Genomic DNA, 23,794 nt, shown 5'->3' with positions numbered 1-23,794 from the left:
GTTATTTTGATATAGACATGGTGAATGATCTGGTGGAATTCCGATAAAATAATAATCATTCGACTCGTGTACTCGACCGAATGTGAATGATTTGTCCGTTCGAATGATTAGTATTTGTAACATTCAAAGTCGCGCATCAGTAGTGTAAATAGATTCAGTATACATAGCTTTTATTATTAGATACTCTGGGTGTAATGCTTTTTTTTTAATTGAATTTTTGGAACGCGTTATACTACATTTGTGAATGTTTACTTCTCGTTAACGGTTAAGAAAAATATCGTCATCTTCATGCCGAAGACATTCAAAGCACTTGGAGATGTGAAATGCCCAACTCGCATTAGACCAAGGCGGTGGACTATTGCCTGAATCGTCTCCCTCCGGGAGATCCGTGCCCAATGAGAGGTGAATGCCTCGATCTCAATATTAATAAAATACTTCTTGATGTGTCCTACACGGTACTGTATTGTAGCCAATATTTTTTACATTATACGTAATAATAATCTTAATACATTGTTTGGCTAATATCTAACATTCTGTCTTTCCAGGGCATCACAAACGACATCTGGTGGCACTACATGATCTCATCAGCCTTCTACTGGGCGTTAACATTCTCCCAGTTCTGGGATGTGAAACATAAGGACTTCTGGCAGATGTTCGTCCACCATATTGCGACTATAGCGTTGCTGTCTTTCTCATGGGTCGTGGATCTACATAGAATTGGAAGTTTGGTGCTATTGTTTCACGATTTTGCTGATATTTTCTTAGATGTGAGTATTAAGATTATACACAAGGACTTATGAGGTGAGAGTCTATTTGGAAGCCTACATCATGATTATATATCTCATTGTGAAAGATTTCGTCCAGGGAAGTACTGCCACCTTACCTATTTCTGCTGCAGCAAGCATTATGTGAGCATCACTGCGTTCTGGTTTTGAAGGGTAAGAGTGCTATAAAATTATAGCCACAAGGGACTTGTCATCTTATGTCTCCGGGTGACAGGCGAAGTGGCAGTGCCCCTCAGATTTTTGCGATTTAAAGCTCTGAGTGTCATTGCAACTGTTAAAGGCAGGTGTATAGCTTACCGCCAGGTGCCCGACTTGTTCGTCCCGTCGTTAGATATTATATAAAAAAAAAGAAAGTCGTTTCCTGGTACTCGACCCTCAGAGTGAAAAAGGGCACACTAACATTTTTATCAAAATTGAGTTACATACATATTCGGAACCAAGAAAAAAAGCAATCTACATATTTGTTTGTAAAATGTATTATGTCAATAATTGTTGAACGTACTGCGAACTCAAAGGACACAACTTAGATCAATAATCGATATACAATATTGTTTTACTATAATAAGTCGTATTTGACGTTTATTACGTTAAAAACACTAATATCAAAGGATTCTACCACGGTCTAATCACGACGTACATTTTTCTTTGTATGTCTAAGAAGATGGACGTCGTTAATCAATAGATGGCGCTTGCATCTCTTTTTTTTCAAACAAATTTTAGATAATTTCCGAACCCGAAATATATTTATATTCATAAAGGCATCGTAGTATTTAAGCTGGGCAGGGATATTCTGCCACCTTACCTATCTCTGCCGCCAAGCAGTAATGTTAGCATTGCTGTGTTCCGTTTTTGGAAGGGTAAGGGTGCTGGTGAAATTACAGGCACATGGTCAACTTACCGTCTTAGGATTACAGGCGCAGTGGCAGTGCCACTTAGATCTTTGCGATTTAAAGCTCAGAGTGCCACTGCTACTGTTATGGACAGGCGTGTAGCTTACCATCAGGCGCACGACGCGCTCGTCCCGTCACTTGAAATTATAAAAAAAAAGACTTCAAAACATGTTTACATAAGCACACGAAACCAGAAAACCAGTAGAAATAATTAGTTTGGAGATATGTGTGTGTATAGGGAAAAAATACTTCCCGCGTTAGCCACCAGGGGTCTTATGAACTGATGACTCTTTACTCGTTATGTATAAGGTACTCTTTGGATTTTACTTAGTAAATTCTGAAGTATACTCGTTTTTGGCGCCTTTTCATGACTGTTTAGCTGTCGTCGTTTTGATGTTACAGCTGTCTTACACGTTACATGTTTGATGGACTCCGTAACTCCATTTTATCTCGTCTTGTACACTCATTGCATGCGTTGACGTGAGTGTTTCGTATATACAATGTTATTAGGCAGGATAAATATCCTTTTTTTCGGATCACAATCGCGTATTTTTTTTTCGTGTTTTGTTAGCCCTGGCCTTGGGACCTGGAATGGGCCCGAAACGTTGGTTTGTTTGAGTTGAAATAAATAGATTCAATTCCTATTTATTTATTTACTCACAGGAAACCGCTTCAACCAATTAATAAAACTGCCTACTTGGCCGAACGGTTACCATGCCACACAGAGGTGCCAGGTTCGACTCCCTGGCCGGGAGAAATATTAGTATGGCCTACATTTATTTCTCTCGTGAGTTTGGTTGTCATTTGTTGTTGTCTATGTGTGTGTCCATGGCACCCACGGCACAGGGTTTCCCTAGTGCGACGCTGTGTTGAGTGTGTGAGTTATTATTATTATAAAAACAGGGAAAGAAACATAAAGCCAATTACAGGTTTCCACCTAAAGCTTCAGACACATCAAACACGACATGAAACAAACGAACACTAAACAGTATGTCTTAACAACATGCTTTTACAACACCTGCGCCAACAGTCACAAATTATTCAATATTCAATATGTACATACATATATATTTTTTCTTTTCACTTGACCTCCAACTCACCTGATGAAAATTGGCGATGAGGTCGACTACAAGGCATGCACACCTAATAATGCCTATTTATTCTCACCTTGAAAAGACCTAAGTTATAGCGTTCAAATACTAAGTCAATATGCATTGTGATATATATATATAGACTTAGTGCATACATGTGTGCTATATAAATGGAAATGTAATTCCATTATTTGCCAGGTTTCATTGAAATCAGTTACCGAGAAGTGCTCGAAACCTGATTCACCCCCTAGTTCGGCACCCTTAGCGGTGGAATATTTTCAAATTGATATGGGACCAATACTGAGGTACCCTATTTCTAACAAAAAAGAATCATCGATGTCGGTTCACAAATGCCCGTGTAATCAAGTAACATACAAAAAAAAATGCTGTCGAAATGAGAACCTCCACCTTTTTTTTGTCAAGTCGGTTAAAAGTGCTTTCTATTATTTCAGGCAGCGAAAGCGGCAAAGTACGCGGCGTACCAGCGATTATGCGACACAATATTCGCCATATTCACCGTGCTGTGGGTCGTCACTAGGCTAGGATTCTTCCCCTTCTATATTATTTGGAGGTGAGTCAAGTTACACTTGAGCAGGGTTGTGGTATAATAAATAAATAAATATTAGTCTTCACATTCGTTGCTGTGATCCCAAAGCACGCCCCGGACACTCCATACAACTATCGAAAGTTATTTACCTACTACTACTACATACAGCAGTGCGCAATCTGTACACACGCAAATAATGTGTGCGTGAAGTGGCAGGGTTACCCATGACTTTCTCGTACGTGATCAGAGCGACAACATAGCGAAAATTCTGACGCTAATCTGTTATCTATAATTCTATTAATAGAATCCTAATGTTCATTAGGCATTTTAAATTTTATATTAGGCAATATAATATTATATTTTCCATTAATTTACTAAGTAAAACTTTTTACTAAGATTTATTTAAAAAATTAAAGAAGGGTGGCGAAAGCTGCCCCAATAACGACTAAGAGCCGTTCATGGACTTTGCTAGTATAATTTTGCCAATTAGTTTATCAATATACTTTTGTATATTTTTAGAAGCCGGGAATAAAAAAATGCAAAACATTGGATTTTAGAAGAGATGCAAGAACATAACGCAATTGATTCAGTTCGCCCTTAGATTAGGTGACGTTCTTGTACAGGGTCAAGAGCACGTGAAGCTTGACACTATAGGCTTCAATTTAACTCTATGCTGCTTTTGCAATAAGAACGGTCCAAAGTCCAAAGTATCAAGCTTGATGTGCTCTTGACTGTACGTACGTCTCATTTTAAACATGATTGGATGTTCACCTACCTAAAGTATTAGTTATTTTATAGTACACACATAAACAATAAGCTATAAAATACCTAATGAAATAGTAATGACATAAAGCAAAAAAAATAATACACAACGTGACAAAAATGTTTAGACAATATTTAAATGAGAGATAATGAAGCTTGCAAGGCTTTTGACATTTTGATTTGATTTGAACGCTTTGACAAGAGACTTGTTGCCAATATTAATGACACATCGATATTGAGAACAGTGTGACCATTCACTCAAATGTAATAAATACCATCCTGTAATAACCTATTCCATGCAAATACACCTTATTTCATTTCATTTGTGACAGAGTTCTGCCATTTGGGCATATTTAATTTTTATTCATTTTCATTGCTGCAGAACATATTGATAAGTTATATTAAATGTGGCAGAGTTCGGAATATTCGGCAAGTTCTTTATTATTTCTGAGAACAAAGTGAACACTTATTGTTTTCTGCTTCTACGAACAAAAATCTGTAGAGAAATACAGGACAACGTTATAAACATAATCTACAGGCTGTACTCAATTAGCTTTTTTGGTGCTTTGATAATGAATCACAAGTATTATAGGTCTCCTTAATGCACGTCGTCAAAAACACTGGGTCGCAAAATAGACAGGATGTCGCCATCCTTCTTTAAAGGTACCTAAATTAAGTAAGTACTTTTGAGTGAGGTAACCAAGGTATTTGAAATTGCGTGTACAACTTTATCATTCATTATTTAGTTAATAATTACATTCCCTACATATTTATCGGCAATACAAATTGAAAATTTGAGAATCCTTTTCTACTATATTACATCCCATCGTATTGATACATCGAATATATAACCAGAAATAGAAACGAAATCTCATTTAATTTGTTTGAAAATTACTCTGCCAAATCATTACGGTGACATCTGCGCTCCGATTCAGACCGAATTGTAAACAATTTACCTGTGTCGTCAATTGTTTCACTTCAAATCGACCAGTTTATACTCGATGCAAGCCACAAAGCTATAAAAAGAAATTCGTGAGGTCCGTTGGTTCGTTCCGTGGCTTAGTTGGTATAGCGTCTGCCACTGTATGCAAGAAGACGTCGGTTCGAATCCGATCGGATCGAAGGAATTTTTTCTGAGTGTTCGATCTTTGTATTAATAATTATAACAAACTAGTGGAGTAATTTCACAAAAAATAATTGAATATCAATTCAATAAAAAATTAATTAATACAGTGAATAGCGACATCTCTCACCAGAACTGGTAGCTGTAAAGGTACTAACTGGGTGATAAATCTGTCATAAATTTCTCATAGATGGCGCTACGACTAAAAAGTCGTTGAAAAACCAAAGACACGACGTAAGCACATAGAGAAATTCGTGAGGTCCGTTGGTTCGTTCCGTGGCTTAGTTGGTACAGCGTCTGGCACAGTATGCAAGAAGACGTCGGTTCGAATCCGACCGGATCGAAGGAATTTTTTCTGAGTGTTCGATCTTTGTATTAATAATTATAACAAACTAGTGGAGTAATTTCACAAAAAATAATTGAATATCAATTCAATAAAAATTTAATTATAAATAGATACTTAAATTTATCATTAATTTTTATATAACCTAATACACGTTAGAGGTTTTACCCTTCCGGGGTCGATATGAATATTTTTCCGTGATCCAACCTTCGAACCGAACCAGGCGAAATGCTGTTCATGTTGTTAAGTACTAAATCTTTTTCCTTTTCTTTTGCAGCACATCAATACGCGCCCCGATGCTCCTGCCAATGTTCCCAGCGTACTACATATTCAACTCATTACTATTTCTTCTGCTGGCCCTGCATATGGTTTGGACCTGGTTTATATTCCAGGTCGCTTATAAAGCCATTAATGCGGGCAAGGTTTGTATTATTCCATGTATATTATACTTAATAAAAATATATCACATCACTTCAATATTATATATATCACAATATAATTACAAGTTATAAAAAAAAGACTTAAGCATGTGGGTGAATAGATGTAATTCTATTTGCCAAGTTTTATTAATATACGTGAGCCTCACTATAAGTTTCCGGAATGAATAAGAAAAAAATAGTCAGAAATGAATTTGTTGTTTCTCAAAATATTCTCCGTTAGCGTTAATGCACTTTTTCATACGAAAGAACCAATTTTGAAAACATTTATGCCAATCCTCCGTGAAAATCTCTGAATAATATTTTTCATACTCTTCGACAGCCTCTTTTTGCCATCTCCTAAGTAATCACTCTTGATAAGATACGAGTTTGAGAAAGTAAGGCATATACTTTTTTAAAATTGCTATAGTATAAAAATGACAAGGACACAACCGCGGATATATTAGATCTGGCAATAATGCGACTGACCTGATATATACGTGATAAATATGTAGATTTACGTTCATTCGATGGGGCCATCACATTCAAAAGAAAAGTCTGTTCCTATCCATTATGCCAAAAAAGTAAACACACCAGTTTGGTTAAAATTCTAAAGCAATCACTCAATAACCCCCATTTTATTAAACAATAACCCATTTTATTATATAAATTCCAGTTATTCCAACTGATTCAATTAAACAAATCAATTCATTCAATTAATTAATCGATTTGTAGTTGGCAGTACAGTTGGTCGTCACGAAACTGTCTATGGTCTGGTCAACTTTTCTGGAACATTAGATTGGATTGGAACAGACTATAACTTGTATCATCACATAAGACTGCAGTACTAATTAATATGTTTTAGTTTATTCTAATTTCTATTAATAATTAAAATAAATTGAACTTAATAAAAATTCATTCAATAAAATAATTTGTAAAACTTAATATAGCGTAAATTGGAATGTTTTCTTTGTAAAATATAAAATAAGGCATTTAATTAATAACTATAGTGAAAAAATAGGGTGGTTTGCATCAATATTAGACATAACTGGTTGAAGACTGTACCACCTCACCAACCAACAAAAGTCAACCGTGACCATGGGACCTGTAAAGGGCCCGAAACGTCGGTTTGATTGAAAAACAAATATACGCGATTTAAATCCGGAAAAATAGTTTCATTTCCTATGTATAACTTGTATCATTATAATAATAAAATAATATTAATAATTGTGTAATATGTTGAAGAGTATGAAAAATTCTCCACTAGACATAAACCGTTTCGACGTGGCATTTTGAATTCAATTTAAGCCTTTAACATACCCAAACGAATTTAATTACTTACAAAAACTTAAGCTCGTTCCATGAAGCATTTATTTACTTTTCACTATGCGTTTTGGTGAATGTGCCTAGAGTAGGTACAGTCAAAGAAACTCGGTGTTTGCCCACTTAAAGTGTAAATTGGGGTGATAAGGTTAGTGTCGGATAACACTAAACTTCTTCTAGATTCTTCTCTCTACAATTTGTAATAATATCAGGAAAATTATATTTACCATATTATAATTTGTGTTAGTTATTTGCGTTACATTTAAAAACTATAATTTCTCGTGTCTTTTAGATGGAAGGCGACATCAGAAGCTCTTCTAGTTCAGACATCAGTGACAGTTCACATAATTCTAACCACAGCACACCGAACCGCGTTAACAACAAAAAGTAAGTTCGAGGAGCCTGAATTAAACCTAATTTGCATAATGTCCGAATTTGTAGATGTACGCACCATTTCCAACGAATTGGATATTATTGAACATTCAATACAATACTATCGAATTCGAATATACTTTGTAGCATATGAAGCAACAAACCTTTCTTTTTTTCATTTCAGAGAGACATAGGGACCGGCGCTTCTCAGCGAATTCAACTTTGGGGTTCGCGACACGACTAGTACATATTACATGGTTGTATGACATGTCACTATTGACTAACAAATTATTATCACTTTTTTACCTCTCGCGATTGATCCGCGTACCAGAGATGATTAACTTAAAGGTGTATTAGGGCAATTTTGTTGTATAAAAGGGTTGTTACAAAAGTATGTACTTAAAAATCCATATAGATGGAAATGTAAAATACTTAAAATTCAACTTTCAAATATGACCTTCGCCTTAAGTGAAGTTTTGCATTTTATATTTGAAAGTGTAATTTTGTAGTTGCGAATTTCCAGAAGTGAAAATAATTCTAAAAACATCACTATTTTTGTGACACCTGTATAGTTAAGCAATAATGGAGACCTATTTTTGAATCGAACGGACTTAGACAGAACTTGGCCTCATTCGCAGTTTGAAATTAGTATTAACGAGTGGCATAATAATGTACGTCTTCCAACGATATTCGAACGGTTCAAAAATTTATCCCCAAGTACAGTCGAGGAAATTAATTGTTGACGCATATTAACAATAAGTATTCATTCCATAATTAATTTCCATTGACTGAAACGAGCATGCCTTAAATATGCGATTAATTGAAAGGCTGTAATTTACAACTGGGTTAGTGCTTGATTAGTCCTGACGTCATTATGTATGATGATTTATAAGAAATTATTGGATGGAACAAATTTTGCACACGCTGTTCAGAATGTTTTAAGGAGTTTAGGACTTAAAAATATATATTCTATCTGGAAATGAGAAATAAATCGTTGTACATAATCGAGAAATGTAGCATTCCAAAGATCAATCCAAATCAATCTTTTTTAACGTAATTATTTAAAGATGTTGAAGACTAAGTTATTGAAAAAAGCAACTGGAACCAAATAATGACGTTTGTATTAATAATACGTCCAGTATAATCAAGCATTAAGTTCAGAAAAGTAATATTTTAAGCACGTTAGCTAGTTAGTTACATTAGAAAACTTAGATCAACTGCTATAAGGCGTTACGCATCGGAACACCGGCCGTGACACGTCTAGAAGTTATCTCAATGTTGTTAGTAGCCGAGTTTTTTAGTGTTTTAAACATTGAAATTTTTAATGGCCCATTTTTATCTTAGTGTTAGAAAGCGGTGTGATATCCTTAATGTCGTTGATTTAAGTTAAAAAGTTCACAATTATTTATATTACTTATCGTCCTTATGAGCTTGGGATTGCTTAAAATAATATTAAAAAAAACACTCCCACATCGAAGTTTATCAAAGGTCACGGCCTTTAAATGCTTAATTTAAAATTATACAGGGGAATCTGAGATGTATGCGAGGTTTTTACAGTGTGACTGCCCCTCAATAAAGTCAGTTTTACTATGGGGCCCTTGCGAAATTGTGAAAAAAAAAAAGCTATTCCATACGTTTTTGTGTCGAATAGGTATTACGATATTTTTCCCCGATTTTGAAGAGGCGTCCAGTAAACTTAGTGATGATAAATCAATCTTAAAAACATTGCATACATTTGAGGTCCAACCTGTCTATCGATATTGCGGGGAAGAAGAGGCGTAAAACCAAAGTATTAAGTTTACAAGTAAAGAAATATGTAAACGTTTTCGTTCACATCAATGTTTTAAAATTCCTGATTCCTACAGTAAACAAAGATTATGTAATTTATAACCTAAAATAGGGGAAATGCGTTTATGAGAAATTAGAAGTATTGTTTACATATACGTTAAGGAAAAAATCTAGATGCAAACAGCACCTGTAGCATGAGTTTACTGTGTAGGTATTCAATAGCAATCGTGTCAAATGTTTGACAATTTCCTATGGCAATTGTACGTCGCCTCTAGCGGCCACAAGAAGAACTAACGTTTTCAATCACAAAGGTGAGGCCATACTGTGAGTCACGTTTTTCTGCTTTGTGCCACACGACGACGAAGAATGAGTTATCTGCCGACTCGTTCGCACGCAAGTACGAACGATCTTCAGCCGCACTATGTGACGTGTTTGTGCGGGTGAACAGAGGGGTGAGGGAAACATTTATTGCTGCTTTTCAAGAATCCTCAATCCAAAATAGTTCCTTTATTAACATATTACTGAGATTTGTTCAGAAAATTCTAAATTTTATTATGAATGGGTCACCACGCTTTTCATTAGTTAAAATAATCAAATGGCAACGTTGAGATAGTCTACTATATGTCAATTTTATGCGGCAGACACGTTTCAGTTTTTATAAACCAAGTTCCTGATGAATTAGGTGGTTTTTAGATAGGCCACTACTTTATAAAGCCGTCGATTTATTGGCATGTGGTAGTGTTTTACAAATTGATCTGGATATTCTCATAAACTTTCATATACTATTTATGAAACAGCCCACATTTCAATCCTTCCATATTGAGTGGATATACCAGCTCCTTTTTCTTTTTCTAACATCGTCTAATTTATTTTATTTGTTTATTTCAGGCCACATGACCTATATAATATATCTTAAGGACTAAAATACATGCAATATAATAAAACACTATTTCTAACTAATTGCACTTGTCGGCGACGTGTGGCGCAATCTGGTGTCAGGTAACCGCGGAATCGCCGCTTGCTTCATAAAAGCACCCTATTTGTAATGAATCCGGTACACTATATGACACAAACGCCTGTACAAACGATCAAAAGTGACTGAATAAAATACGTTCGTTTGGCGTCCCAGTCCAATTTCAGTCGAACGCAAACTACGACACTCGCAGCTCACTAAATTCCTACTGGTCTGGCCTCACCCTAATCATGGATCAATAATCGAGGACTGGCTAATCTCCATACTACAGATTGTAATTCTGAAAAAGGTCAAAATTCCGTCTTTTGTGTTACTAATTTATAAATTAACACTTCATGATCCATATCGGAAAGCGTTATTCTTTTATTTTGTTCAGGATTCATCCTAAACGAAATAAAAGAATGGCCGGCACAAAATCGTAAAAATCTGAATAAAAATCTGCTCAATAAGCGCCATCTAGTTGATTTGTTTGTTACTACTAGAAATTGGAGTCGCTTTGAAAAATTAATTCCAAAAATTGCTGTTTGATACTCATCGCGAATGAGATACCCGACTGCGCTGTGGTGTACCGCGATTAGCAGTCCTTTTAATTATTGATCCATGTCTTAAATATTTTACGCGGCGCTTGCGACGATCGACACTGTTAACACAATATGTAGGTACACGATGGATGGATTTAAATTTTAAAATTTATGTCATGTTAACATGACTTGACAGTTTTTTGAACAGTAATAAAGTCGAGAATCGATTTACAATGTGGTTAAAATTTGTTTGCTCGGGACCATCTAGTTGAAATTAGTTGGTTTTAATATATCGTAAAGTATTTATTATTATAGTGGTTGGTTCACACTTCTGCATTTATTTTAAACGTTTACTGTATTCTACAAATTAACTTAGGAGATAAAAGGTTTGAAAATTACAATCTTATGATGACAGTTTTTTGACAAGCTGTGAATGGCGTGTCACGGGTTATTTTACGAGATTGCAAAATGCAAACGTTTCTTTATTTGTGTATAATGGTAAAATTTATTATGTATTCAGTAAGGTGGAACTTTCACTCGATCCTAATGTTAATCATATTGTTATATGATAATAATATTACCTTTAGATAGCGTAATAATTGATAGTTAGTGCCTACACTTGTGTAAGTTTTACACCAAATAATAAATTAAAGGCTTACGGCTTAATATTCTAAGTGCTTACGGTAAAACAAAAGTGTACATTGATGTATTTTGAAAGTGCAATATGTTTTTTGGTATGGCTGAACTTTAATAACGTTTCTTAATAAGATTACTGTTACATTTATTACATAGAATAAATATAACGATAAGTGTAAAGATACAATTATTTGCGTTTATTTTATTACGTAATCCATCCATATCATTTAAACATAGTGTATGATAAATTGCACATAATACTATGCCTAATGAATAATTTTATTTTATTTTATTTGAAGCGAGAGTACGCCCCAAAGATGCTTATCTTAGAATTTATGTTGTACAGAATTTGTGCACTAAGATACCTTTCCTCTTTTATTTTTAAGATAATTCTCATTACTTGGAAAATTCCATTTTTATATTTGATTGTTTGAAAATTTACTAAAATTTTGTTCCTCTATATTGTTTGTTAATTATTGTGTACGTTGTTATAATTTTAGTTGCTGGTATTTGAGGATTCGTTATCCAAATATCGTATAAAATCGTCGTGTTGTTTAGACCCATTTATTTCTTGCACGGCAATATTTTTAAATTATTTGCGTAAGGTAATGCATTTCTTTACAAATTGAATCACAAATTGTAAACATTTTTCAAATCTCTATAAGATAATTTTGTGCCTTTCTCGTGCATTAATTGTAATGCGTGGAAGTACACTATACATAATAGTTAAAGTACACTACAATTTAGTTATAGTCAATTTGGACGTGTAATGATTCAGACTTGAAATGGGTTTGTTATTGTTGATCTCTAAGACTCTAGACTGACTGCATTTCAACTACCCTCCGACTGCAAGTTTGCATTTAGAATGCAGTTCAAATGCAATTGGTTCAACTGCTCGTCGACCGTGCAGCCCGATTGCAGTCGGTGTGCAGTTGGTATGCAGTCTGTCGGTCTAGAGCCTAATTCTTTATCGCATTTTTCTGATAATGAGAACAAATTATTTTTGAACACAGTATGCACTATTTTTTAAAGATTGTTTTGTCTTATGGTTACTTGTTTTAGTGTATAAGCTAGTTCGTTAAGTTATAGCAATTTTTGCCACATTTTGACCCTTTAAGCACATTATATTTTACTTTTTTTAAAAGTTTAGACACAAAATTTTATATCCACACTAAGTCACAAAACCAGTGCTAAAATTGTCACTTTGTGGGTAATATTGTTAAAATTTAAAATGTTTTACAATGTTTAGTATATATTTATCATTATAACTGATACCTATGTTTGTGATGTAAAGCGTGTACATAACGTAAATGACCAAATGTGTCTATGTGAATATTTGTTGTTTTGCAAAATTCTCATTTGTAAGCGGTTACAACAATGATCGGTAATAAACAGTACATACATTTCAAACTTCTAGCATTTGATTTAAAACTCCCTTACATTTTTACTTCAAAAGGTCTGCAGTTTTTTACAGTAACTGTACTACTCGGGCAATCACACATAAAAATTTCTATGTTTATGAAATGTATATTTCAATAACTTTCATTATTATCAAATATTTAGTGTTGTACGCGAGAAATAACAATAAATAATAACTGTAACCATTTAACCTGTTGATAAAACCGCGCCAATACTTTTCGAACGCGCCACACGCCATTCATGCATTCTGTCACTCTGACGTTTATTTTTTTATTCTCCGCCCGCTGGACTCGGCTTGTGGGTGTTCGTCATTGAATATTTGAATTTATTATTGAATTTCCACATTAAATGACTTTAATTCGTTTCTCGTAAAGTGCGGAACAAATAAAAGTGTGTTTAAATAAGTGACAATGCTGCGTGTTTTACTGGATAAGTTCTGGAATGAAGATGTGTGGTTACCGCCTAACACAACGTGGGCCGATCTGGCTCCTGGGCCAGATAAGGTCGTAGTTTATACGGATTACAGGCACCTTTTGCTGCCAATACCGTTAGCATTCGTCTTCATAACTTTACGCTACGTTATGGACAAGTAAGTTGCATTTTTTACTTATTTTAATTGTTCCTTTTACTACTTGTAATTCTACTTAAGAAAGTCGAGAAATAAACTATTAAAACATCGCGCGATACTATTAGTGAGTCAGCCAGCCTAATTAGTATGAATCATTGTTTTATGGGATGATAACTATTGATAGGATAAGGGTATTTTATTCTATTAGAGGGGTCACATTACATGTCATTTTTTAATTCGCGATTTAAGCATAGACGTAAAGATACGTGCCGTATGTTAATAAATTTAAATTCTAAATCGGCATGTAATTTGTGGATGTATGAAACCAATATAATATATTTTTAAATTTAGAATTATTGCTTGGAGCATGTATGTGGCCTGTATGTTATATTAATTGCTAAAGGTTCTCTTCTTACAATAATAGTTCATTTAGTAGCATTACTTGCGTCTGTGGGTTAGCTAGCAAATATTACAAATAAAAACCTTCTATTTATTTTTTTATCAAAATTTCATATGTAGAAATTAAAATTTATCACAATCATAATTCAAAATAGTTTTCAAAACAGTTTAAAATAAGAAATAAAAAAATATGAATACATTTAATTTTGTGTTTATTGTTTGCATTTAGAAATGTCTATAATTGCAAATATGCAAATTATTTAGTTTAAACTCTATATGCAAAGAATTTGACACTGTTATCAATTACGATAAGTTTGGCATGTTGTATCAACATTGGAATAGTAGTTGGTAAAAATGTTCGTCTTTTGGAACAGGCTGAGGGGTCTAAGCCGTTCTGCCAGATCTTAGATGTTCTAACAACAATATTTATTTTCTTTTTAAAATAGCAGGCATTGGTATAATTTTAATGTGACAATCTCTTGGTACCCTAAATTTTTTGGTCTTTTAACACAGTTTAAGTTGATATTAGTATCAAATTCTTTGCATATTACAATTAATACAAATAATTTACAAATTTGCCATCATGCCATTTATATATAAATATAAATAGTATAATCAAATGAAAATACCTGTGTATGAGGTTGTTTATTAGCTGTCTTATATATTATATTTATTTTATTTATTATATTTATTTATTATCAAATAAAAATACCTACATCTACAAGGTTGTTTCTGAGTTGTCCTATAATATTTGTTTGATTCAGACGAGTCTTAATAACATTATAGTTTTTGTTATCAGAGGGCTTTTTATTATCCATTAAAGCAATATTCTTTGATAAAAATTACTCTTATCAAAAGTATGGAGTGAATTGACTAACACAACTTAGATAGGTCACTTTGTCCATTATTATTATCTACAGAAAACAATGGAGTTGTGTTGACTGTTGCACAAAAAGTTTTTACTTTACTTTGTCAGTCAGAAAGACCTAAAGCATCATTAACACTGTTGCAGTAAGGTAAGAGAATGTGTTAAAATAACTAAGATACACAACATTTGTTGCTAGATAGTTTACACAACATTTGTTGCTAGAAATATTCTAGCTGTTGCTGGCTATCAATAATATGCTAATTGCAAATATACAAGTACATTTTTTTTATAGGCTCTAGTTTTTGAGTTACAGATATCTACGTTTAGATAAGCAAAAACATTTATTTGCTTGGAAAAAATTGCGTAAAGTTTAAATTAACTGTTCATTTCTAAAATACTTTGCCTTAAATTCTTTTCTTATGTGTAAACTTAGAGAAAGCGTGTATCAGGGACCAGTAATAGCCAGATATTCTCAGCAATATTTGTATCCTAAATACCCTGATCCTTTGTAACATGTAAACACTGAGGCACGCAAGCATTCTCCCTGTTCTCGCTCAAATCTCCTAGATTTTTCGGAAAGCTGTCTTGTGACTGTGGAGAAAGTGGACTTTTGTACTTATATTGTATCCCATATTTTTTAATTATAAAAATCTTATACCTGTATAACGTATTTTTCTGATATTTTTATTTTCAAAAAGTTCCGGATCACTAAAGCAAAAGCTGTTCAAGCGTTTATTTCTATCAGTCATGGAATTTTTAAATTTAGCTTAAAACATAAGTTTCTGATAAGGGGACCATCAAAAATACCTGCTTTTTTCCATAGTAAGCTGAACAAAATTGTCTTGTTTGATGAAGTTTTTTCTTTGTCTTGACTTGTTCTTGTGTTTTGTTCAGATATTTTGAGCAACCGAAACTAACGGAGCTGGCCCTGTACTCTCGTTCTCCATCAGATATCTGCCTGAAACAATTACTGTCAAAAAGTAGTACTCGACCAATTTAAAAGATGCATGATGTGAATAAAGCTTCACACTTGACATTGTTGACATTGGTAGAGTATTACTTATTTGACAGTAATTGTTTCAAAAGTATGCTGGAGGTAGAACATGAGTAGACCCCCTGAAACGTCAACTGAATGCTGCACTGGACCCTTGACAGATGTAGTACTTTCATACTTCCGTTTAGTTCGATTTTTCTAATGTTTATACACTTTAAGACAGCACTACAAAAATAACAGTCATCAAGATGGTTCATAGGTTCTCTCTTTTGCCACTTTGTCATAATCTTAAATATTCAATACATTATTTAGAAACACAATCAGGAGCCTAGGGCTTGTCATGTTTCTCCAGGAGTTTGCCAAAATAAAGCAAATAAGCATTTTAATGAAATCTTCAATATTTTACGACAACCTTTTAACACATAGGTTCCCACCTGTGGCCACTTAGGCAAGATAAAAAACATTTTGATTCCCAACACCACAAAACATACTTGAAAACAAGTATTTTTTATAAAAAATCACAAGGAAAAAAAATTATATATATGTGGCATATCTTTATATAGATAATTCAGGTTTTTTTTTTCGGTAATAAATGCGGACCATCCCCTTGACGGCATCAATGCCACCTAATTGCTTCCAAGGCCCTTTTTGCTCCCTGGGGACTATTCAGCGCCCACTGGGGAGCGGTAGAGACCGCTTTGGGAAACTATGTTTTAACACATACACTCCATATTGCAAAAATAATTTATGTTGTGAATGTAAGGACAGTATGAGTAATACTGAAAAAACTTCTTTTAATAGTCCTAACACAACAACAATGATGTAAATGCAAACGTTTCAAAAAGTACATTTTATTGTATTTGTTGTATTTTGTTTGTTTTTTTTTGGATATAGTTATATTATTATATTATTGTCATTGTCAGGTGAAAGTGCTTACCTTACTTATAAATATACTTTATGGTTACTGCTAGTACTAGAAAGTAAAATGTGTACCAAATTAAATTGATGAATTGATATAAGTAGTAATTAACCACCAATTTATGAATTCTTTTTTATTTCAAAACTGATGTCCTGAATTTACGTCAGTGTTTTTCTGGTATTCTTAAAGTAAATAAACATTTTAATAACAACAGCGGCGCAACTGTAGGTACCTGCTAAATTAATAAATAAATAGCAAGCAAAATAGAAATTTTAGAATAATGCAACACTCTCGCAAGTAAGTCTATATCTTTATTAATGATTTTTTGCAACTAATGCTATAATAAATACCAATTTAAAAAATCAGTAAAAAATGAAATATTTGCAATAATGTCGTTGTCTTTCCAGAGGTGCGATATGCACGTATGAACCAACAATAATACATCAACGACGAAATATAATAGTGAAGCGACTAGAGCTGTACACAAAATTTTGAACGTAGATTTGAAACTGGCATGTATTACATATGTTTTATGAACTATGAAATTCGCAGCAACTGGCAAAAAGTAAAATTTTGTAAACTAGTATTATTTATGATTACGAATACAAAGATTGGACACACAGAAAAATTTCGTTGACCTGATGGGACTACGATGTACAGCAGCCCTTCACAAAGTGTTGGTGTCCAAATTACTAAGCAGGACTACAAAGGTTCGTGTCTCAAAACATTAATTAGGCTAATGTTAATGTATGGGTGTGAAACATGGACACTAACGCTGAAGGAAGAACACAAATTATTAGTGGTGGAACGGAAGATATTTCGAAAGATTCTGGGACCAATCATAGGAGAATTTGGGAACTGGAGGGCCAGATTCAATAGAGAAATAGAACTAGTGTCTGAGCCGAACATAATCGGGGAAATAAAATTTGCTCGACTTCGCAGGCTAGGATATGTGGAAAGAATGAGAGAGGATCAAGCTGCCACAGCGGGCCGTCCAAGATATCGTTGGAAGGATGAAGTCGCCAAAGACCTAAAGGAAATAAACGTGTCCGAATGGTCGGGATTGGCACAAGGCCGACTGAAATGGCGTACTATGGTGTCGGAGGCCAAGATCCACTTCGGGTCGCTAAGCCAGCGAAGTAGCATAGTAGTACTGGTGGGACTTGAACCCATGTCCATTATCCTGCTGTCCCGATTATTTTCGTCCAATACAATGAAATGATATTTACATGAAACAGAGTCGATCGGCACTAAAAAAAATTTGATCAATTTTATTAATTTTTATGGACAACTAAAACTTTACCAAATAAGTGACTACCATGGCCATTATATGTTTATTCAATTAAAAGACAGTTTTGTTAGTTCATTTATAGTAGACTTGTTATCTGTTAACTTATAGTTACCTCTTACAGTAGGAAAACTAAAGGCTCTCGACAATCATATTAAATGTGTGGGAGCGTTTAATGTTAACATTTTGGATATTTTTAGTTTTATTTTTAAAAAGTTATTGATTTCGATTTACTCATTAGGCAACGTACTTTCGATATTTATTTAGATCTTTTTGTATCTCTTATATTTATGGAATAATTGCCTGGGCACACTTAACGATTACACTCTGTATATGAATAATATTATCAAATAAAAATACCTTCTTGTACGAGGCTAGCTCTGTCTTATAATATTTACTTGAATCAGACGAGTCTTAATAACATTATAGGTTTTGTTATCAGAGTGCTTTTTATTATCCCATTAAAGCAATATTCTTTCATAAAAATTACTCTTATCAAAAGTATGGGGTCAATTGACTAACACAATTTACATAGGTCATTTTGTCATTTATTATTATCTCGATTCATCCGAAGAACAGAGTCCGATGTGATTATATAGCGAAAAGAGAATAAGTACGTTACGAGAATAATTTCCTAATTCAAACTAAGGCCTACGTGAAGGTGTTTTGAGAATTTATATATCTTATTTCATTTCGGAAATATAAAATCGAACAACAGTCGATCTGACATCCACAGCGAAGAAGAACGAACGAAATGTACTATGTCCTGAGAACAAGTAGTCTTGCACATAGATCTTTGTTCTACGGATGAGTCGATCTACAGAGAACAATGGAGTCGATTGTACCTTTGTACATAAAGTTTTTATTTTACTCTGTCAGTCAGAAAGAACTAAAGAAACATTAACACTTTTGCGGTAAGATAAGAGAATATGATTAAAATAAGTAAGATAATTTTTTTCTACGTGCAGAAAATGAAAAGTGTGCATCATAAAAATACTTTACTGGCTTTACAGACGGGCTAGCTAGGTTTTCAAAATAAGCTTTAACAATAATTAACTTATGAAGTAGTGAAAAGAACATTGAGTGAATACTTCATATTGTGATTTGAATGAATTTTTGTCAGGAAGAACAGTCCCATATCTTTCTACAAAAGTTTTGTTTGTAGTGACCCTCCCTATCAACCTCCTGGTCATGCGGGAAGAGCACTATAATATGTGAGAGCAAGCCCGTACAGGGACCATCTAAGTCCTAACCCCAGATCAGCCCGTTTGTACTGACTTCATCCGGTTCTCGGAAGGCTAGCCTTAGGCGAGCCGCCTCGGGTGAACGTACAGCACCCTCCCTATTTTCTAGACTCCTCGACGTAAAAAACCACCTTTCTTTCTTTCCCAAATTCCTACGCGACTGGAGGGACCAAAGGATGTCTAGCTCTCCGGGCCTGAGATGCCGGTAGCAGTATTCTGCGACAATGTCCGGACATAGATCCCGACTTAAAGGGCAACTCACGCGCGAGACGCACGCCTCGGCCACATGCTGCCGGGGCAGACGAACGTGTTCATCCCTACAGCTAACCACAAATCTCGGCGAGTCCATACCCAAGTCCGCCAGAGACTCCCGTGAAGCCGTATTACTGGCGGAGGGTTCGACCCGAACGCCCGCCGTACCTTGATCTTACCGGGGAGCTCGTAGTCTACCGAACTTTCAAGAAAAACAAAGGAAATGTGATTTTAAAAGAAATATTCAGGAAGAACAAAGAAAATTTGCTTTGAAAAATAGTGTTTACACACCGCAAATACCGCGATCTGTAAGAAAGTTAAGCGTGCCACATTTTCGTTACAAGTTGTAACGTCACCTCCGATGACGTTACAAGCGCTATTTAGTGAGGGAAATTAACGTATTTAGAATAATGATTTTTCAAGTATATGATTATAACCATGCCGTGAAAATATAACATACTAAAATAATACCAGAATAAGATAACTAAGTCTTTTATTAATACGTGTTTGTGGAGTTACCATTGTCACTAACTTGTGCGTGACAGAGATAACGCTACAAGTAATCGAGGTGAGGGTAGTCATCGATAGCGAAGGAGGGTAGACAGATATGTCTGTCACGAGGGCGAGTTTGGCTTGAACTTAGTTTGCGCGGCGGCCGGAGGAATCGAAATGTTGTTGCCTAGTAAATAGAATTCATATTCACCATTAATGTACATCCATGAAAGCGTGGTAACTGGGCGGTCGCCGCGCGGTGGTCGTGCGAAAATTTTCGCCGCATTTAACTGGACACTAAGGGAGTGTGTAACTCCCAGAGCGCCCAGTTACACGATGCGAAAGTTTTCGCGACACGGCTTCGCATTGAGCCATCCAGAAAAATCTTGTATGTCCTACAATGGACAATAAAGCGAAAATGACGTTCTGCTTTTCGCGTCGGCGATCTGTGCCTTTTTCGCTGTTATTTAAGGCGATTCCGTGTGAATAAATGGGGTGATTCCCTAAGAATTGATATCTAGTTACAAGAATGAACCATTCTCGGATCTAGGCGGGGGCAAACCGGGGCACCTGCCCCGGGTGGCAGTCTCAGGGGGCGCCAAAATCATAATCGCGCCCAGCACACTTTATTCGATCTAACGCCCAGTTGGTTTTTTAACACATCCTTGGTTGATTTATAAACGTATTTTTAGGCGATTTTTGAACGTTTGTCCACTATCAAGTTTCTGCCCCGGTTCGAAAAAAATCGTAAATCCGGGGCTGGAATGAAAACGACTTTAAAAACACAGGTTACGGCAGAATATCGATAAAGACGATGTAAGGCTCAATTTGTATTGCGGCGGAACTTTGAATTAAAATATATTTTTGCGTATTAGATAGGTTAGATACGAACCAAAGTCTTCGGCGTATGCTCGAGAGTGCTAGCTGGTATCTAGTTAGTACGTTACATAATTGACCATAAAGTTCATAGTGCTATGTACAGGGTCAAGAGCACGTCTAGCTTGATACTTAAGATTTAAATCCAACTCTATGCCGCTTACGGAAAGAACAATCCAAAGTGCCAAGCAATTGAGCCTAAGTGCTCCATATTCATAGTCCTATCTAGCTGAGTCATGGGCCCTTATCACATATTTTTATCGCTGTTATCGATAAAAATATGTTTCTATTCTTGTAATTCGTATTTCTTTCTTTGTATTGCATTTCAAATAACTTAAGTACTTCAGAACTGACATATATCTGATATCTAAATATTTCGTGCACAATTGACAGCAGTTATCAAAAACTTATCTATAATGTTTATGCCTTCTACGCCACTTCGACTTATTTGAATCCGATAAATATTATATAATCGATAAAACTATGTTAATCTTTTTAATCTAATCTAATGCGAAATGCATTATTTACTGTCTTTATAGTAAATGTGAACCTAAACGTAAACTAAAAAGTTTAAAGGGTTATTCCCTGGTGAGTACAACCGAATTTCTAAATCCCTCGAGCAAGATGTTGGTATAAAAATAGAGCGTTTGATTCATTCCATAATTTGTAGATGCCAGAATGAGAACAATAAACAAGGAGTTTATTAGCTTCTAAGAATGTGGAAGCTTGGGTTATTGTTTTTAAAATTTTATGTATTTATATTGAGAATGATACTTAATTAATAATTTGCAAACTATGCGCTCTTAGGGCCACTGCAAACCGGCGGACGGCAAAGCAGAAGACAGTAAATTTATCAATGTATATTTTGAGCTATTGCAATATAAGGTATAAATTTAAATAGTTTGACAAGCAGAGAGAAATGCCCCGCGATTCTCCGATGTCGGTCTCAGAGCATTGCAATTTATATCATATTTAAATTGAAATAGCATAAAATATACATTGATAATTAATTTAATATCCTCTGTTCTCCCGTCCCTCGGTTTGCGTAAGCTGTGCGTACGGTCCGTCCGGGCCATCCGCATACGTAGAATCCGCAATGCTCTGAATCGAGTATTTAATGCAGTGCGAATATTCACGGAAATAGTCGCCTGTAACCAATGCGCGAGTGGCTTGTGCGGAGTTCACGCGTAGTGTGTTCTGTACGGGGCAATACGCGTCATTATAAAACTATGTTCCTGTTACTCCGCGCGGACCGTCCGCAGATGAAACCGCACTGCTCTGAACCCAGCTTTAAGCCAAAAAGTTTTGAGTGTTAAAGTGTGTTTGAACTCTTCTTCTCTCCATGAACTGCTTCCGCATCGGTGGCCGAACGGTTATCATGCTGCTCTGAGAAATACTTATATGGCCTGCATTTATTTCTCTCGTGAGTTAGGGTGTAATTTGTGGTCGTCTATGTGTGTCCATGGCAAAACAAATCTAAAAATTATTTAAAAAAACAAAAACCCCACTGGAAAATTATTTAGCAGGAAACATAAAAAAATCATTCTCCTTTCACTAATTTGATTAAATTTTATGGCCTATGACACTCCCACAATCAATCGAATCTAACGACACCTCATATGTCAAAATCCATCAAGCCGCTTAGGCTGTACAACGTGAAAAAGAAATGGTCATACATTCGTATAAACACTTGAAAAACATGATAAATATTTGCTCTCGAAATGAAAATAATGTGGCGAGTACATTACTTGCTTACATTCTTTTGAAATTCATACATAGTGTTATTGATGGCTCCACCGAATACACATGTATAAAACACGTAATAAACTTGTAGATAATACATGTTTGTTCGGTGGAGCTATTATTATATGGACAATGTTTAATTATAATAAGGATATAATATAAATAAATATATACTATACATATAACTCACAAGTATTTCACAAATAAGGACAAAAACAAGCGATAATGCATTATGTTGTAAAAAAATAAAAGGGGTAAGGATCCCATTTGAATCAATAAACCTTTAAAATTACTCATTTGTATCATTGTATTCAATGCGGTTTCCTTGTAAAATTTCCAGGTAACCAGTGTTGGGCAACATTTAATTGTTCAGGCAATTAAAGATTGACAATTAATTAATTGTTAATAGCTGTTCTCGCAACTAACAATTAATCAATTGTTAATCGCGTATATCTACAATTAACAATTAATCAATTTTCAATCTTTACAATGTTTTTGATTAACAATTAAAACTGACAATTACGATAAATTCATATGGGTGGGTGAATGGGTGAGTGGGGTGAGTGAGTGAGCGGGTGCATGAGTGGGGATTGATTTTAATTGCAATTGATTTCAATTGAATTGATTTTTTAGTCTGATTGAAATTTAATTGATTAACGCCCAACAGTGCAGGTAACTTGATGTTTTTTTTTCAGTCGTGAATTTTCAAGAATCGTCTTTTCACACGTACTAATCAGTGTATAAAATCAATTTTACTATATTATATTTTTCCAAAATGATTGATTCAACACTGTCGCTGTTATGTGGAATCAACCAAAGCCATTTAAGGTTATATCGACTTAACTGGTAACTGTATAAAGATCGAACACTCAGAAAAAATTCCTTCGATCCGGTCGGATTCGAACCGACGTCTTCTTGCATACCGTGCCAGACGCTATACCAACTAAGCCACGGAACGAACCAACGGACCTCACGAATTTCTCTATGTGCTTGCGTCGTGTCTTTGTACTTGATCTTTCAACGACTTTTTAGTCGTAGCGCCATCTATGACAAATCTATTACAGATTTATCACCCAGTTAGTACCTTTACAGCTACCAGTCCTGGCGAGAGATGTCGCTATTCACTGTGTTAATTAAATTTTTATTGAATTGATATTCAATT

General features: G+C 34.8%; 2 protein-coding genes across 3 annotated transcripts in view; both read left to right on the top strand.

Annotated features, from left to right (window-relative positions):
- LOC113240668 (ceramide synthase 5-like) overlaps nt 1-12,876 on the top strand; it is an 80,083-nt gene extending 67,207 nt beyond the window's left edge. For both annotated transcript variants that reach the window (XM_026478032.1, XM_026478031.1), the window contains 5 exons: nt 546-767; nt 3,219-3,337; nt 5,819-5,963; nt 7,573-7,667; nt 7,837-12,876. In XM_026478032.1, the coding sequence (XP_026333817.1) occupies nt 546-767; nt 3,219-3,337; nt 5,819-5,963; nt 7,573-7,667; nt 7,837-7,846 (591 nt within the window). In that variant the 3' untranslated portion in view covers nt 7,847-12,876. The remainder of the gene's footprint in view (nt 1-545; nt 768-3,218; nt 3,338-5,818; nt 5,964-7,572; nt 7,668-7,836) is intronic.
- A 393-nt stretch (nt 12,877-13,269) lies between these two features.
- Nucleotides 13,270-23,794, top strand: part of LOC113225376 (ceramide synthase 5-like) — a 40,625-nt gene continuing 30,100 nt past the window's right edge. Inside the window, exon 1 of the mRNA XM_026457666.1 lies at nt 13,270-13,578. Within this exon, the coding sequence (XP_026313451.1) occupies nt 13,400-13,578 (179 nt within the window). The 5' untranslated portion in view covers nt 13,270-13,399. The remainder of the gene's footprint in view (nt 13,579-23,794) is intronic.

Source organism: Hyposmocoma kahamanoa, unplaced genomic scaffold (genome assembly GCF_003589595.1).
Source record: "Hyposmocoma kahamanoa isolate Upper Pololo Valley unplaced genomic scaffold, ASM358959v1 160, whole genome shotgun sequence".
Classification (NCBI taxonomy): domain Eukaryota; kingdom Metazoa; phylum Arthropoda; class Insecta; order Lepidoptera; family Cosmopterigidae; genus Hyposmocoma; species Hyposmocoma kahamanoa.
This window is presented reverse-complemented; position numbering and strand designations above follow the sequence as displayed.